This window comes from Coffea eugenioides, chromosome 3 (assembly GCF_003713205.1).
Source record: "Coffea eugenioides isolate CCC68of chromosome 3, Ceug_1.0, whole genome shotgun sequence".
Classification (NCBI taxonomy): domain Eukaryota; kingdom Viridiplantae; phylum Streptophyta; class Magnoliopsida; order Gentianales; family Rubiaceae; genus Coffea; species Coffea eugenioides.
Window position 1 is genome coordinate 43,076,116 of NC_040037.1, and position 12,794 is coordinate 43,088,909.

At 36.0% G+C, this 12,794-nt stretch overlaps 1 protein-coding gene across 4 annotated transcripts; it reads left to right on the forward strand.

Moving 5' to 3' along the window:
* On the forward strand, positions 1-10,651 carry LOC113764437 (something about silencing protein 10). 4 transcript variants are annotated; one of them, XM_027308336.1, is made up of 17 exons: positions 1-77; positions 697-819; positions 980-1,071; positions 1,165-1,252; positions 1,920-2,068; positions 2,207-2,353; positions 2,453-2,592; positions 3,574-3,661; positions 4,362-4,541; positions 6,061-6,234; positions 6,349-6,426; positions 6,660-6,799; positions 6,907-7,048; positions 8,626-8,879; positions 10,015-10,078; positions 10,160-10,228; positions 10,313-10,651. In XM_027308336.1, exons 2-17 carry the CDS (start codon positions 708-710, stop codon positions 10,442-10,444), a joined length of 2,049 nt encoding a protein of 682 aa, XP_027164137.1. In that variant the 5' UTR covers positions 1-77; positions 697-707; the 3' UTR covers positions 10,445-10,651. The 4 variants fall into 4 exon arrangements, with proteins under 4 accessions (XP_027164137.1, XP_027164136.1, XP_027164139.1 ...); XM_027308335.1 differs by having other exon boundaries at positions 7-77; positions 670-819; XM_027308338.1 differs by having other exon boundaries at positions 7-77; positions 670-819; positions 3,574-3,640.
* The last annotated feature ends 2,143 nt before the right edge of the window (positions 10,652-12,794 follow it).

A 12,794-nucleotide genomic window follows, 5' to 3' on the forward strand; every position in this document is an offset into this window, starting at 1 on the left:
GCCGAATTCAAAACTGGGAATTGAAAGACCCTACCACAGGCCGCGCTACTCCCGTTGCCTCCGCCACCCGCCACCAGGTACACCCCCCGTTGCTAGTTTTTCTCTCTTCCTCCTCCTCTTCCCCCTTCCACCACCCAGCTATTCTACCTACCTTCTTCCCTTTTTTTATCTGTCTCTCTGGTCTCTGTAATTTTCTCTTGCTTTTTCTTCTTTCTCTTTTTTCTGCTGTTATATTTCTTTCTATGTATTTATCTTAGGTTTTGTAGTTATTTTTTGTTGTTATGTTTAATTCATGGCTCAAAATTTAGAGAAAATGATTTTTGTAGTCTAATTTATGAAGTAAAGGAAAGTATTGTTTACCTTATTTGTTTTTCATTTTTGGATGGTTTGTGGAGCCTTTTACCGGGTTTAAGAATCTGGGAACTAGTAGTCAAGATTCTGGGAACTAGAAGTAGTGATGGTTTGACAAATTAAATGTAAAAGTTAAGTTTATTTTGCAATCTTAAAGTTGAAATCAATTGGAGGTATTGAAAGAAATGGAATACTTAGCCTGTATGGTGCAAAGGGAATTCTGCATTTTTTCAATTGAGTTTTTATGATTGTTTAAGCCTCTTTTTTTTGCTCACAAACATGGTGAATGAGCAGTCTTGTTGTTTGATTTTAAACCAGACAGTTACTGACATCGTAAGAGGTTAGGTAGAAGCAAAATGGGAAGAAAAGCAGGTAAGTACAAGAAGAAAGAGAATAATGACTCGAAGAAAAAGACAACGTATCACGATGAGGACAATGATGATATGATGAATGATGAAATTGATGCTTGTAAGCTTTCTTTGCCTTTCAATTTCTGATTTAATTTATGTTTTTTGGTTGAATTTGCTTCTCAAATTGTTCACTGAGAAAATAAAAAGAATGTTGCAATGTTATTTATTTGTGGAATTTGCTGATTGAATAAAGTTCTTTTTTTTTTGGTTGATTGAAGTTCACAAACAGAGAGATATAGTTCCACTAGATTTAGATGAAGATGCAGGGGAGTCTGATGCTGATTTTGAGCATCCAGTTCTTGACTTTGAGGTGTATACTGTTTTTTTATTTCCTTTGGAAGTGTAGTAGTATTGTATCTGGATAAGTTTTCATAGGCTCATTTTTCTATATTGTTGTTTGTAGGATGAAAAATATGATATGGATGATAATGAGGATGACAACGATGATGACATTGAAGACGACTCTCAACTTACGGGCTTTGCTGCAAAACGTAATGAGTTATCTTATTTTCTCTTTTGGTTGAGTAACATATTGGACAATGTTGTGATGCTTTGACAAATTATGTGTTGATTGCTAGGACATGGTTTATTCACTTGTACTTGATGAAGCTGCTTTGGAATTGTACTTTACTTATATTCTGGGCTGAGGAAGGGATCGTATCATTCAAGCTGTTTCTTTTCACGTCTTTCTAACTTCCAAAATCTTAAATCTTGATAGTTCTAAACAATTATGTTATGATATTTCAGAAATGTATCTAAGGATGAATAAAGCATCTTCCTTTTTAGTCCAAACTTTCAATAGTATAGAAGTACTACATGCTATTGGTTACTTGAGAACATTTGAAAAACATGGCAGAAGTCACTGGTAGTTTAGAGCTTTATGACTATGACATCTATCAAGCATTGTTACTCAAGAGCCTACACTTTCATTCTGAAGCAACTAACTTTTAGATTTGCACGATTGGGTGCATACTATTATATACACTACTTTATATGGTGTAGGACATGATGGTTGGACGTGTAGCTTCTTTTTTTTTTAATTTAATTTCTTGCATTTCTTTCGAGTTCAAATCTTGTTTCCTTTTTCATTAGTGAAGTGTTACTGCTGCCAAAAGATATTGTGTCATCTTACTTGAAAAGTTCAATTAATGATTGTAGTTCTGAGGCAACAGAAATATTTACGAGCTAAGACTGGTGGGGTTGAGGAGGAAATGGATGATGATGCTGAAGAGGAAGAAGAAAAAGAAAGGGCTGTTTGGGGCAGAGCAAAGAGTACTTTTTACAATGCTGAGAACATTGACTATGAGGTGAAGTTCATAGGGCCAAAGGGGGAATGCCCTTGTAAACAAAAGCTAATGGATTAAATATGATATTGTGCAAGCATATGAATTTCTGTTTGTTACATGTGAGCCATGTTGAGCATTGAAGGGACATTAAAATTTCAGATACAATCAAGTGATGAGGAGCTACCTGCTGAAGAGGAGGAAGAGGTTTTGAGATTGCAGAAGGAAAAGGCAAAATCTTTGACAGAAGAAGATTTTGGTCTTGAGGATGTCACCGACAATGAGGGTGACAAGGAACCCACATTCGAGGTGGGTTTCCCTCTTTTAAATTTGAGGAAATTATGCTTTGTATTCTGGTTATTGCAGGAGAATTTTGCAGATCAATTCATCTTTAGTTGGCTATTTCAGGAAATTTTGGTCCATGGAAAACCTGCATTTAAACCTTATGCAAGCAAAGAAGGTAAAGAAGATAATGCAACTGCTTATGAGGAAGTGAAGAAAGACATAAATGCATTGACCAGGGAAGAGCAAATGGATGTGCTGAATAGGTGAGCAGCTCTCTTTTACAGTCAAGACTCAGTTTAATTGTCCACTCTATTGAGCACTGCTGAGATTGTATAATAGAAGAAGCTTCAATTGCTGATATAATTTGACAAGGATTACTGAACAGTATTAATGTATTCTCGATTGCTTTCTAGGATGGGAATGTGAAGAATTCTGATCTAAATATAATAACTGTATTGGGATATTTTGCAAGCATTAACACAGTTGGTGATTGCTGCCAAGGCCAGGATTGTCAAGCATTTTATAGTATGAGGGGACATTTGATTCCCTTCTCTTAGCCCTGATAAGCTTTTAGCTAACCATTGTTTGCTTTTTGCCAATAGATAGAATTCAATTCTTTCTTTTTCTTAGTTTTATTTTTTTGGGTGACAGAATTCAACTCTAGATGTATAGTTACTTCTCTGTTCCAAGCATTTCATCTGAAGGTTTCTTGAAATACAGTTAGAATTAAATTGTAATATCCCAACTCTTTCTACAGTTCATGTTGTCTGAGTCCGGTAATGGTACAAAGTCCATTAATAATATGATCGTTGCCTAGTATAATGATTGAAATGTTAGTTCCATTTTGAGTTTACAATTTTATTCTCAAAAATTTGTTCATGGGTCCCTATGGCGAACATTTTGGATAAAAAGTTAATTATTGTTAGCAGCTCTTTTTCTTTTAGGAATCATTGCAGCGAGGTTTGATTGAATGATTTCTTGAGCTTTCTATGTGCATGAAAGTTTTTTATCGAATTCACTGCATCATTTCGAGGTAGTTCTCAACATATTTTCCTAGAAGTTATTTACCAAGACTAATAATGAAAGTATATTAGGTTAAAGTGGGATATGCATTTCAAATACCTAAACCCTGATAACTGTTTTTAGAAGACTTGTTCTTGCTCATTGATGCTGTGTGGCTGTAGTTTTCAGGTTTGCAAAAACTAAATTTGCATTTCTCACCTCAATTAATTGTTTTTGCACAGTTCTGCACCAGAGTTAGTTGGTTTACTGTCAGAACTTGATGATGCTCTTGGGCAGCTTGAAAACAAGGTGAATCCACTCTTAAGCAAGGTATACTCACCTTTGGCCCAGTCTTTTAGGCCTATTGTGTGTCAGTACATAGATCTCCATGATTGACCAAATCTTGAAAAGAATTGCCTACCTCTCCGTTGTCCTAAATGATGAAGATTAAGCCTTTGTTTTCTCGAAAATTTTAGAAATGAAGTTTGTCGAATGTAAATTAAAATGTGTAATGCAGACAAATCATGACTGGAGTTACTAAAGTCTCTTTAAAATTTGGTTGAACCATTTTGTGACAAATAATATGTATCTGAGGATGTCTAGGAAGGTGGAAGTACCAGGTTTTGTTCTGTTGCATGTTTGTTTGTAATTTTATGAACTTAAATATTTTCTACATGTACTTGACCTCCAGTTTCTTGGTAGGTCAATCCAATTTAGAATTCTAAAGTGTAAGTGGATTGCTTGACTCATCTGTGGTGTAGCTTTGCCTTTAGTAGCCAATCTGTAACAAGTCTATGCAATAAAAGATAGACAATTGTGTGACTAGAAAGCATTGACAAAGATGTGTTGAATTTCAATAAAATAAAGCGTGACAATGAAATTTTGCTATCATCTTTCTGCTCTGATTGCAATATGCTCTAGTAATTTTTCTCTCCATCTCACCGTTTCCACACTTGTTAAAGGACATAGCAATCAGCACAGTGCTAAAATGCAATTAACATACTGATGAAGCTTTTGTGCTTTGGTGAAGATCAGAGATGTAAAGAATGCAATCAAAGGAGGGATGCATTATATGGAGATCAAACAGCAACTTTTACTCTCCTATTGCCAGGCAATTACATTCTATCTTCTTCTCAAGTCAGAAGGGCAGCCTGTTCGTGATCATCCTGTAATTTCTAGGCTTGTGGAGATCAAGAATTTATTGGACAAGGTTGTTTCCTCATTATTAGTATCTAAGTGAATGGAAGATTTCTGTAATTTAACCCATCACATGAATATTTCGTATCTAAGGTCACTGTGGGGTTGGTGTATGCATGTTTTGATTCTTTGAAGATTTATTTTTCATGCAGTAACTGCAAGTCTTTGTTCTTTGCATTTCTTCTTGTAATGATTTTCTCACGGAAATTAAAGTAGGATTATCTTCAGTAGGTGAAAATGATAGTTTACTTATGTTCATAGTTTATGTGGTTATCCTGCATCAAATGTTAAATAGGTGGAATAAAATACGAGAATCAGTCTCTATTCTATTTGAATATGCTCATTAGATTGCTTTATTGTTTGGCATTTCATTTCCCTTTTTAGCTAGACATCTAATATGTGAAGTCCAACCTGTATTCAAATACCTTCAGCAATTGAGCGTTTAGGATTCATATTCAAACACAATTTTGTTATTACCTATAATGTGTTTCCATTACATTAGCCTTCTGTTCATAGTTTAGTTGCAAAAAAAGGCTTTCCCAATCGGATCCATGTTTCTTTAAAAAAAATAAAGTAAAATCTAGATGTAATTGGGTGACCTGCAGAAGTTGAGCTATTTTGACATTGCTGCTAATGGAATCTGTCCCAGCTGTCTCTTTGGTTGTATGAGTGCCTTATTGTAGTTTGTTATTTGATGCATGTGCATGTTAAACAGTATTTGTTATTAATCTGTGTCTAAAACTCTCTGATTTATCCAGAAACTGTATACTCATCGGTGAGTGAGACAACCGGATCCTAATAAAAAGAAGTTGCATGTATAGTATGGTAATGCTTAATAGAGGGATAGCTCACAACCTGTAATTGTGATTTCAATTCTATTTTTTCCTTAACTTATATGTCTTTATTTTTGTTCATATATATGTATCTAAATATCATAAGAATCATTTTTTGCTTGGGAAATATTCAAGCTATATGTTTATGACTTGTGATTGGAGGACTTAATCTTTTGTGTGTTATATATAGAGAAGATTTAGGACTAACATAGGTAGGGAGAGGTAAGTAGTTACTACCTGATAATCCATACAAGTGTTTGTTGCTTCATAGGAATCTTTCTCTGGTTATTTCTCATGACATTTAGTTGTAATTTATCTTAGTTGATGTGGTACATCATGGGCAGCGTTAGGTTGTTTTACATTAGTAAAGTAGCTTTGTATTATCTTATTGTGCATCAAAAGGAGAGCTTAGAGTTGTCAGTGCACAAGTTGATCATAGTTTATATACTAAAAGGTTACTCTTTATACTATTTATTCCTCTGGGTGCTATTTGCTTGGATGTCTTCTTTTAGTTGTTTGAGTTTGTTCAGTTATTCTTCCTGGGTATGGCTTTAATCTCTTAAAGTTATACCTCAAAGTAATGTTTTCTATAGTCGTTTCCGCCACTTAAGCAATTTCTGCAGTTCCTAAACCTTCACAATTACTATGCTATTAGTATTGGAATCCCTGAAAGTAGTAACTCCGCTCCTCTAATTGTAGATGAAGGAACTTGATGACAATCTTCCTCCTGAGCTTGAGGATATTCTGGACGAGAATGAATCTGCTCTGAGAGTGGAGAAGCTGGTTCAAGAGAATGTTCCAGCAAACTCTGTATCTTGTTCGGAGGTTCACAAGCCCGCTGCTGTCCCTGTTGAGACAATAGAGAAACCAGGGGTAACTAACGTGTTGAAGTGCCCCAATTTCCTCTTGATTATCTCTTATTTAATACTTTTCAGTCCATTCAGCATTTGTTCCTTACCAGACATAAGTATATTGATTTTATTTTAGGCTCATGAAGGAGCTTCTTTAGTTGAAGAGGATTCTTTCAAGGAGTACAAGGTGACGAAATCAAAATCCAGGCATCAGGTTAGTCATACACATGGAGCTTACAGGCTAATTTGCGTTGAGTTTTTGTGTTTGTGCTGCTGCTATTGCTTTCATGACTGGCAGGCATAATTTTTCCTGAAGCATGACCAACAAGTATATGTAGCAGACAAACATAGATAAGCTAGACAGCATAAACGTTCTTGCAACTGTAGAAATTTAACTGAGCTATAACCATTTCTTCTCTATTATCTGTTTGGATGTGAAATTTACAGGATGATCAAGTTGGTAAGCAGAGCATGGAGATGTTAAAAGTAAGAGCTGCCCTTGAGGAGAAATTGAAGCAGAAGGGCATCTTTAGTTCTATAACAAACAAGCATTATAGAGATAAAAAGCGCTCCCTACCTGTTAATGGGTATCACTCATCCTTGAAAGTTCATCAATTCCACTTATCTGTTTTTCTATAGGGAGCAGCCCAAGAAAAATGATGATACTGACAAAAGATGTTCAAACTTGAAACAGGCAACTTGAGACATTAGAGGACTTTGATGATGATGCTATTGAGTTAGAAAAGGTCAATCATCGAACAGATCTCAGGAATGGGAGTCTTTTGCATCCACTTAAACTCTCCAAGCTTGTGGCTCCTCAGGCAAATAAGACAAAGGTAATGGACTTTGATTTGGTGTCCTGGATAATGGAGGAAAAATATAATCTTTTGGAAGTGTGATACCACGTGGTAATAGAATTATGACAGTCAGTCATCAAATTGCTTGCTAACTAGGGCATTGTCAGTGTGCTTCTTTTTCTGTTATCCATAACTTTGGGATTTGCATTTCATACTTCCGGTAACACAAGTTTTTGGAGATCTAGGATTCCATTTCAGTCATTTGGTTGTCCAGCACGTGACCAGGACATTTTGTCCTATGATTCATTGAGATTCTTTTGTGGTTGGAGAAATGGGATATATGCGGCTTAATTGGCTTATACATGATTCTCAAATTTGATTTATTTCCCAAGTCTCTTGATTGTATTTTGGATTGAGCCTTCTAGGAGATTTGAGATGCGTAAGACTCAACCAGACTTTGTAGATGTAACTGCTAGAGAGCATTTTATGCTTACCTGTGTCATCGTGTGCTAGACTTTTCCCCTTTTTTCTCCCTGAGAACAAAAAATGGCAAGAAAAAGGGAAACAATAAAAAAAGAGATATGTATTAACATACAACAATAAGTCTCCTGCTGCAATCTGGAACGTGCTTGGAAGCAGGTTTGTTCAGTGTGTCAAAACTGTAAAGCCCTAGCTCAAAATGGAGCCACCATTATTGTTGCACAAAGGCATCTTGGAAGACAAGTTTCAATCGTAGCAACAATGAAGGTTTCTGAACTACATGGGTCTAAGTTTTTCAGTTCATAGGTGACCTTTGTGTAATTGTAGATAACTGATTGGAAATAGCATCAATTATGTGTTGTCAATGCTATATCGTGCTAATTATGCGACTCTCAGTTCTCTGGTGGACCTATCAGGCATGTGGAGCCTTGAGTTTTTTGGTACTTGGTGCATCTTCCATGAGGTGATGATTGCTGAGCAGTTCTTAATGCAGTTTGGCTATCTAAAATAAATCTCATGTAAAATTTTTTTACCCCTTCGAAGTCCTATATAGATGGCTTTGCAATGTTCTTTTCCTTGGGTTCTATATCTGTTTGTCAGAATGGCCCCTGAAGTAAACCACTGAGCTTGGCTCAGTGGCCACCAAGGAGGAACTTAAGTTCCTCTTTGGGCTGTAGGTGGGGGTTCAAACCCCACCTGTAGCAAAAAAAATCCAAAGATGGTGCCATAGCACCCCTTTGGTCTAGCGGGTCTGCATACCTGCTAGCCCCGAACACAAAAAGCCTCTTTAGGCTCCCCCTCCCTTATAGACTAGGATAGAATAGGTTATACAATTGTTATTGTTGCCGATAAAAAAAGAATGGCCCCTGAAGTCTATTCCCACCTTTTTTCTTTAGAGGAAGGCCACATGTTGTAGACTACACATGAATTGATGTTTCTCAAAGTTGTTTGCCTTTTGTTATTTCTTGGTTAAACAATTTGGAGTTTGTGCACTGTCTATGCAAATATTATTGACTTATAATTATCATTCTTTCCTGGTTTTGTAGGATCTGCTGTTTAGCCATTTTAGATGTCAATATGCTGTGTTGTGTTTATTAGGCTTTTTAATATTTCATGTAATGTCTTTCCTTTAACAGGTTGTTTCTGGTGACGATGATTTACCAAAAAGAGATGACATAGGAGAGAGGCGAAGAAAGCATGAACTTAGAGTTTTGGCTGGGGCTGGAATAAGAACTGTTGATGATGTGGATGATGAATCTGGAACTCTTGTGAATGAGGGAGTTCCAGAAGTTGATTTGGATGGTGAGACCGAGTCAGATTTGGAATTTTACAAGCAGGCAGAACTGGAACATACTTCAAAGCTTGCAGCAAAGGCGGAGATGCATACTAGGTTTGTCTCTGGTGCAATTTCATTTCGTAAACTAAATTTTCTGCAGTAAAAGCTGAGATCTTAAAATTGTTCATAATTCTTGCGACACTGAACTTGATATCTAAGTCCTGATGAGTTACAGGCTCAAAAATCTGGCATCTAAACTTTATTATTGAACAGAAACAATAGATAACCTAAACTTGCAAAATTTGGGGGAAACATCTTATGAACTTTATCTTTGAATAGAAACACTACCCTTTAAGCTCAACTCAAGTGGCAAAATTTGGGGAAACATCTTTAATGGGATGGTTCCACCTAGATGAGCATCCTTCTTGACTTAGTCATTTGATCTATAAGGAATGCGTGAATACAATTATGGAGAATCTAGCAATCAGCTTTCAAGTATTTACTCGTATCATCCAGAGCTCTGTTCCAAATCTTTAGGCTGTAGCACCTCTTTTGGTAGCCGATGTGATGAGCATGCGTTGCTGTCAAATTTGCAGTCGTTGCAGTTAGTTCAATATTGGCATTACATTGGAATGAGCCACTTCTTCAAATGTAAATCACATACTTTTGCAAGTGGCTAAGATATCTTTCTTATCTCTGTGTTGACCAAATTAGTGTACACTTCCACAATATTCTCAAGAGTGGCTCCAACAGCTGTTTGTTTTTTTCTTCCTTGAATCATCCACTCTTTCTCTTATAGCTGTAGCTCTTTTTCAAACTGCCCAAGCCTGTAAATATTCCTAGTTTCTCTACTTTGGGAACTTCAATCACAGTAGTCTCAAGATTCAGGAAAAGAAAAGGTGAAGAACCAAATAGGTGTGAATGATTAGTGCTGGTGGATTGTGAATTTATTGTTTGCCCAAAGAACAAAAAGTAACAAAGAAAAGGAATGCCTTCAATGTATATCTCTTTTGACCAATGCCCGCATTTTATTTTTTCCACGTTGGTAGGATGTTTAAAGTTTGAAGTAATTCATGGTTGTGCTCTTTTCAAGCAGTGAGCAGATTCTATCTTATTATATTTCTGTCATACATGTTCAAATGTGTCTCCATGCAGAAGAATCTTTTTATTAACTCATTCTTCATTGTGCAGTCAATGTGTCTGGAGGCATTTAGATTGCTTATTGTTTGCTTTCTGTTCCTTTCGACAGATCCACAAAACTCACACCTTTGCCAGAAACGCTTGTAGATGGGAAGCGCCAAATTTCTTATCAGGTCACAATTTCTCATTTTACCTGTGTTTATGGGTTTATATTGTGTTTAACTGTTAAAAGTATTTGTGCTTGCAATTATCAGATGGAGAAGAACAGAGGGTTAACTCGTGCTCGGAAGAAGCTAACCAAAAATCCAAGAAAGAAGTACAAGGTATCTAGCAATAACTGCTGATCTTTTTTCTTTAAACAAATTAAACGCCTAACTACATAGCTGATGTATCTCTCTCTCTCGCAGTTGAAGCACCAAAAAGCAGTGGTGCGTAGGAAGGGACAAGTGCGAGATATCAGGAAGCCAACTGGTACTTATGGTGGGGAAGCCTCGGGTATTAATGCAGCAATCAGCCGCAGCATTAGGTTTAAGAGCTAGCCATTGCGGTGCAGCATTTGTATTTTTGGAAATATGATGTTTTATATATATGTTTTTGCAGTAATTATCATGTTGAAGAGGGAATTTTAGGTTGAGGGAAGTTCATATCCGCTGTCTATTTTTAAGTAGACATACAATTTTTGTGATTGTGACAAAAGAGTTTTGGAGTTTTCAATTAGATCTTACCTTCATGCATTCATGGTCCACTAAGTGGTACATATAAGCTCTTACTTCCCTGGCTCTCAACAATCTAACAAACGTGGTAGTAGTTTCATTTTATCATATTTGATGATACCACTAGATATGTGGTTTTCCGTATGCTTTAGCTCCATCTGCCAATCATTTGTCTGTGTAATTACCTGTTTAAGATATAAAAGTACCCTTTTTTGTGACCTGCTACCAGATTCATTTACACTTGCATAGAAAAAGTGAGCAGGAATGTTTCGATTGCTTGTGTGTTCGTCTGTGTGTGCGAGTTTTTGTTCTTTTCAATTGATATTATTGTTGAAAGCAGGAAATGTGGTGGTGCCTTTGTTTTCCCCATGGGATTGTAGATGTTTTCTCATCAATACTGTTTCTGCTCCAATATTCCTGAAAAGGGCACGTTTGTTATTTGTTTTCTTCCACTGGACTCCCAGTTCTGGCAACGTGTTAATATGAATCAGTGCACAAGTACAGCTAGTTTTGGAGTTTAGGGGAGAGAGAGAGGAAAAATTTGTTGTGACACAAAAAGAATAGGAGATGAGAAGCAAGAGATTAGAGAGCTTTTAAATCGTCTTTTGAAGATTAAGAGATGAAAGAAATGGTTTGGTAAATTTAATGCTATCCTAATTTCTATATTTTTGAGCCTAAAAGTTGCATTTTGGCAACTCTTATCCATTTCTCACCAATTTGGTCACTTATTTGACTGTAGCTCCAATAGCCATCCGCTCATATCTGTCCATTTTTATCCTTTCCATCCCCATAAAAACTCAAAATGGAAACTTGACCTTTCTTCTCACGTCTCCTCTCTGTCGATGCTTATATTGTGTAGACAAAGTGGCTTGTCTACCAATAGATACAATAGCTCATCCACTCATTGACCAACCAGACAATGAAAGCCATTGAATTGGCGGTATCTTAAAGTTTGGTATAGCTGATACTAAAACTAGGCCACCGGTTGTGTAGGTAAAATGATTGTATGTATTTTGATTAAAATATGAAATGGAAAAGTTTAGTTTTTGTTGCCAACATGATAAATTTAGGAGTCATTAAAACTAATTCCAGGAAGTAGTTAAGCATTCCTAAGCTGACATGCCATTTTTTTTTTTCGGCAAACCCCAAAGCAGGGGATGGGATCTCAGCCCAACTTTATTGAAGAAGGAAAGACATAGCTTGAAAGAGAAATTTTAAATGAAGAGTACAACTCCCTTACAAAGTGACCCTAATCCATTCTTATATAAGCCGTATGATTCTGATCAAGCTTAGCTAAGCCGCGTATATAGACCGGAATTTGAGCCGCAAAACATCGCAGATTGCAAGACGAAGAACTGGTCATATTTGCTAGCACATTCACCACTGCATTAGCCTCTCAAAATATATGAGAGAATGTGAAATGCTTGCCAATTGAAAGATTTTGAACACGAGATACAGTTTTGCCATAACTTCCAAGGAATCTTACCACCACCTAACATCATGACTCATGAGCTGCAAGGCTTTGGAATCCAAATCAACCTGTACATAATGCAAACCATGTTCCAAACAAAGCTGCTCACCCTCAAGTAGAGCCAAAGCTTCTGCCTCCATATTAGTCTTAGGGCATCCAAAATAGATTACACCTTGTGAAGTGTAATCCATATGCCACGTCAGCATTCCATTTTCTCCTCTTTTATTACACTTTCACTCGCAATAGATTACACTCCAAGGTGTAATAGCATGGATCCACAATTAAATCAAATATTTATTTTAATAATGCATAACTCATATCCCATAAATAAATAAAGTAATTTTTAAAAATAATTTTGTTATTTTTAAAAAATAAAGCACTAACTTTCATTAAATTTTTTACCTTTTGAATTTTTTATTTTCTAAAAATTATATTATTAAATTTTAAGTTTGAATAATATATCTTTTTCTATCTCTCAAAAATAATATATTGTTATTTTTCAAAAATAATTATGCAGAAAATTAAACAAATATTTGATACCTCAAATGCGAAGATATCATAATAGAGTAGAATAGTGGGATATGAAGAAAAAAAAAAGTGTTGTATGTTTATCTAGAAAGCTAAAATTTGACCGTTGGAGTTGCAAATTTACCGTTGCTAAAACCTGATGAAACTTGCCGGCCAAATGAAAAAATGAACGTTGCT